The sequence below is a fragment of the Lycium barbarum genome, chromosome 5 (assembly GCF_019175385.1).
Source record: "Lycium barbarum isolate Lr01 chromosome 5, ASM1917538v2, whole genome shotgun sequence".
Taxonomy (NCBI): Eukaryota; Viridiplantae; Streptophyta; class Magnoliopsida; order Solanales; family Solanaceae; genus Lycium; species Lycium barbarum.
The window spans coordinates 104,282,650-104,287,246 of record NC_083341.1 but is presented as its reverse complement, the minus strand read 5'-3'; the positions used below and the strand labels follow the sequence as shown (position 1 = coordinate 104,287,246).

At 42.9% G+C, this 4,597-nt stretch overlaps 1 protein-coding gene across 1 annotated transcript; it reads right to left on the bottom strand.

The window, feature by feature from the left end:
* Positions 1 to 1,244: 1,244 nt before the first annotated feature.
* On the bottom strand, positions 1,245 to 4,051 carry LOC132639594 (uncharacterized). Its single transcript, XM_060356034.1, has 2 exons — positions 3,810 to 4,051; positions 1,245 to 1,791 (listed from the first exon to the last, which is right to left on the bottom strand). The coding sequence occupies exons 1-2, from the start codon at positions 4,049 to 4,051 to the stop codon at positions 1,245 to 1,247; spliced, it is 789 nt and encodes a 262-aa protein (XP_060212017.1).
* Between the last annotated feature and the right edge of the window lie 546 nt (positions 4,052 to 4,597).

The window sequence follows — 4,597 nt, the reverse complement described above, 5'->3', positions numbered from 1 at the left end:
TTACCCTCTCTTGGTAATTCATTTTCGGAAAATGTTAGCCTATGCGCTCGCACAACATGCCCTACAATCATGGCCAATGTTTCACTTTAGTGCCGGCAGGGACTTGGACATCGTCCAAAGCCTTCATTAAGGCTAAGCGATGTTGAGACGAACTGCATAATAAGGATATTACTGATATCCTGGCAGGAGTCTTATGCAGGTGCTCAACAATCGAATAATCCTTGATTGGCATTTGCCTCCAAAAGTTTTCGGCTTCGCCTTCAGTGATTGGTCTTTTCTGAGGATTTTCGCGATGTGGCGCTTTGAGTACAGAATCTTCTGGAGCATAACATCTTCCAGACCTATCCATGTCCTAAACCACATCGGCTATCTCTTTTCCTTTATTGACCATCATCAGGTGCGGTGGTTTGATCACAAAAGGTGCATTCTCAACCGGCCCTGATATTTTGAGCACGAACGGCTCGCTCGGAATTCGAGCGACTATTGAGGGATATTTTAGCACGAAGGGCTCTTTCTTAGCTACAGCAGATGACTGGGATGTCTCAGATTTCCTTATCAAAGGGCCTAACACTTGTTTTCACTCTTGTTAGGACAATGAGGCGATGGTGCTTTCCAACCCTTCAGTATCTAGACGAATGATTGCAGGGCTCTCTTCCCATTCATCACCTCTTTCTATCATGTGAATTTGATTCCCTCCATGCTTTGAGAAAGGATTTGTGTCCACATTTGGAGGTGTTGGTTCCAGGATAAGCTCGTGATTGTCAATCATATCTTGTAGCTTGTGCGTTAAGTTTATACAATATTCAGTGGCATGGCCAACTTGGTTAGAATGATAGGCGCAAGTGAAATCTAGCATGTACCATCGATCCTAAGGATTAGCAGGCTTTGGTGGAACAGCATTCATTGGACCGGTGTCTCTTAATTTGGCGAACAAACTAGCCCTTGATTCAGGTAAAGGAGTAAATACTCTCATAGGTGTTTTTTGGGGTGCCTCATAATTTGTTGGTGGAGGCTGGTTTTGGAAAGCCTGATTTTGTTAGTTTGGTTATTAGGTGCTGGCATTCGATAATTTGGTCATAGAGCTGGGTTGCTAGGTGCTGGTATTTGGTAATTTGGTTGTGGAGCTTGGTAGCCAGGTTGTGCGTAGCACACACACATGGGCTATATTGGGGTAAAGTGGTTATATAGCTGGTTGGTGGAGGCGATTGTTAGTTATCTTGATTTTTATGGGTTATGTCTCTTCGTCAGCTTTTTGGACTAGTAGCTCCGGAAACATAGGCTACGTCTTCTTTCTTCTTTTTGCCACTTATGGCGCCAGACGCGCCTGATCTGTTTAATATACTGAAAATCTTACCAGTCTTGAGGCCGCCTTCAATGTCTTCCCCAACGGCGACTAAATTTGCAAAGGAGCTCCCTTTTATAGTTATCATTTTGTCAAAACAGTCAGCTTCTTGGTACCGTATAAATGCAGCTACAAACTTGGCTTCAATCATAGGTGGTTGTATATGCGCCGCCTCATCTCTCCAGCAACTAGCATATTCTCTGTAGGTTTCAGTTGATTTCTGAAAAAATTTCTCCAATGAGAAGCGATCAGGCACATTTTCCACATTGAAGCAGAATCTCTCTATGAATGAACTTGCCATCTCTTCCCATGTCTTCCATCGACTAATGTCTTGTATGATAAACCACTCCATGGCTGTTCCTAATAGACTTCGACTGAATAACCTCATGAACAAAGCTTCATTCCCACCATTTCCGACCAATTGGTCACAATAAGCTCTTAAGTGGGCCCTGGGGTTGCCCGATCCATTGAAATGGTCGAATTTGAGAATTTTGAGACCTTCTGGTAGACCCAAGTCCCGATGTATGCACAAATCAGAGTATCTTAGCCCCTCTTTCTTTTTAGAGCCATGTTCTAGTTTAGCAATTTTCTTCCCCATCTCCTTCTCAATCTTTTCTATTCTTTCCTCAAAGAACATTTCCATGTTCTCCAGTTCTGGTGAGAAGTCAATATGGGTGACATGGTCTTGAAACATAACATTTGGTAGTATGGGGCGGATTGTAGGAATTTCTGTTGCTCGAGGGGCTTGATAAGTGTGTGTTATGGGATGTTATAGCGTGAGCAGGTGTTTGGAAAGCTGGTGTTTGGTAGAAGGAATCCCCTACATGGGTGATGTTTCAGCGTAGTAGGGTTTGGAAATTAACCCCAGTCCGAGTTTGTGGGAAATGGTCAGGGATTGGTAAGTCCAGATTTGGGAAAATGGGTGCAGGCCTTCTTGCCTCAGTATTGGTAGCATTTTCTTTTTCAGCCCTTAGGCGGGCTGCTTCTTCTGTAGCTTTAACCAATTGCCTCATTATCAGGTTAACGGCCTCTTCTAAAGGCATTCCAGCTATGTTAGCTGTTAGGGTACCCTCGACTAAAGCGGTTCTGTTTTGGTTGTCGTTTGGCGGCAGAGTCTCAGGCATGTTTTCTTCTCGAGGGTTTAAGGACGCTGTAGCAGCTTTTGATCGAGTAACTGGTGCCAGCGAACCGACCCCTGTCTATAAGAGAAAACAACTCAAAAGCTCCCAATTTAGCGTTATATTTAAGCACGAAACGCAACATATCACGTTGTTTGCAATTTATAGCACAAAGATACATATGTTTTATTCCAACTCTTAACTGATTCACATTCCAAGGGTATTTCGGTCTTTTTGTGTTTTTAGGAATATTTATTTTTGGTAAGTGGTCTTCATGGTTGATTCGCTTCTACCCATCCTGTACTAAGGGGGATTTTAATTTTTATTATAAAAGGACCTTATCTTATATAGACTGCCTACGTATCCCGCCAAAGGGAAATCAGGTCCATCTGTAATTCAGGCATACACAGAAAAGGTTTTTTCCTATGCTACCCGAAACTTAGTTTCTACCCTGACCAGGCCTTATGTAGGCTTCCCACATATCCCCAATGGGACATTAGGCCGATGTGGTTCCATTTACATAAAAGGGAAAGGGATATTCTATCTTATTGAAAGCAATAAAGGGATACTTATGTTTTCTACCCAACCATACTACGTAAGTCTTCATCTTCTTCTTCACCTTCATCTTCTATCCTTGTCTTCCTGCGACAATCCAAACATGGCCTTCATTCACAAGGCGTTCCAGTTTAAGCTTGAAATCTACACATTCCTCAATGTCGTGGCCAGGGTGACCATGATGATACACGCAAACCCTTTCTCTTAGAGGTCCTGGGTGACCCTGATAGGTTTGCAATACTGCTCTTAGCTTCTTCACGTTACACAGTAGGGAGTGAATCTTGGCATATGACTCCTCGAATTTGGAGAAGTCGCTCCTTCAGAACCTAACCCTTGATATCTTTTCTAGATGATTTTTTCCTTGGTCGTGGGTCAGGAAAGAGTGGGGCCCCTATAGTTGGCTAATTCTCCCTTGGTCAATCCATTGGATCAACTTCCTTTCCAGCGCTCTACACTCATTGAATGTATGACCTGATTGATTTCGGTGGTAGTGGCACTTTCTGTAAATCATAGAGGGAGAACATGGCGGCAACAGATTTAGGCTTTGCGCGTACACTCCAAAACTCCCCAAAGTCTCTAAGAGTTCTTGTTTGGACATTTCTACTGGTGTACCCCAAATTGTACGATCCTGTATCCTTGAGAACAATTGTGCATGAAACTAGAATTTCCTCGAGCTGAGATTCGCGCGGGTCTCCGTAGGATTTCAGATTGGGGATAAGTAGTTCGTCATTTCCATAAGGTATGGGTTCAAGCTCTTCTCGTTGACTGAGTGGGACATTACTCCCAAGTGGTACTTCAGGTGTATTCCCCGTTTTACCCAATTGGCAGGGTATTGCTTAGTTAGTTCCTCAACATAAGCTAGGAGAGTTTCGGCTTCTTTCATCTTCTCATTGGATGCCTTAGTGGTTTGGACAGCGTCTTTCATTCTAACAGTAGCCAGGGCCATACTATCATCCCACTGTCCGTTTTTCTTACTTGTCGCTTCCATGTTCTCATCATCTCTGACTAGGTTGTCATAAGGAGAAGTCGCACTCATGCTGTCTGGAGTCTCCACTTCCTATTAGCAAATCAACCTTTTAAAAGTGGAGCTAAATTTGGTTTTAAGGGTTGTTTTCTTGGTTTTGCTTTTGGGTAGTGTCCGGAATGTGGACCAATCAAGAGTTTTAATAATATATATGATTTTCACACAAAGCAATTATATCAAATAAGCATTTAAACAATATATAATTCGCTTTCCTATACCTCGTTGCTCTGAGGCTACTAGCATATGAAGCAGAATTGTGCCGTATGTAAAACAACTTATTGTTCCCAAAAATAAAAATCCCAGTGCTTTTCATTAAAAATATTTTCCCAAGTGGGATTACAAGGCTTTTAAAACAAACAAAATGCAATAATAAAAAAAAGTCCACTCCACGGACGGAAATCTGCTCTCTATCATCTCGCGCCTTCTTGGCCCTTCGAAGGGCGGTCTAAATGGCTACATGGGCTGGCATCAATGCTGTCTCGATCCACCGACCCCTTTGATCATCACTCAACGACGTCCCTGAATCTATGGCTCCCTTAACAAAAGTGTCAAGCCATT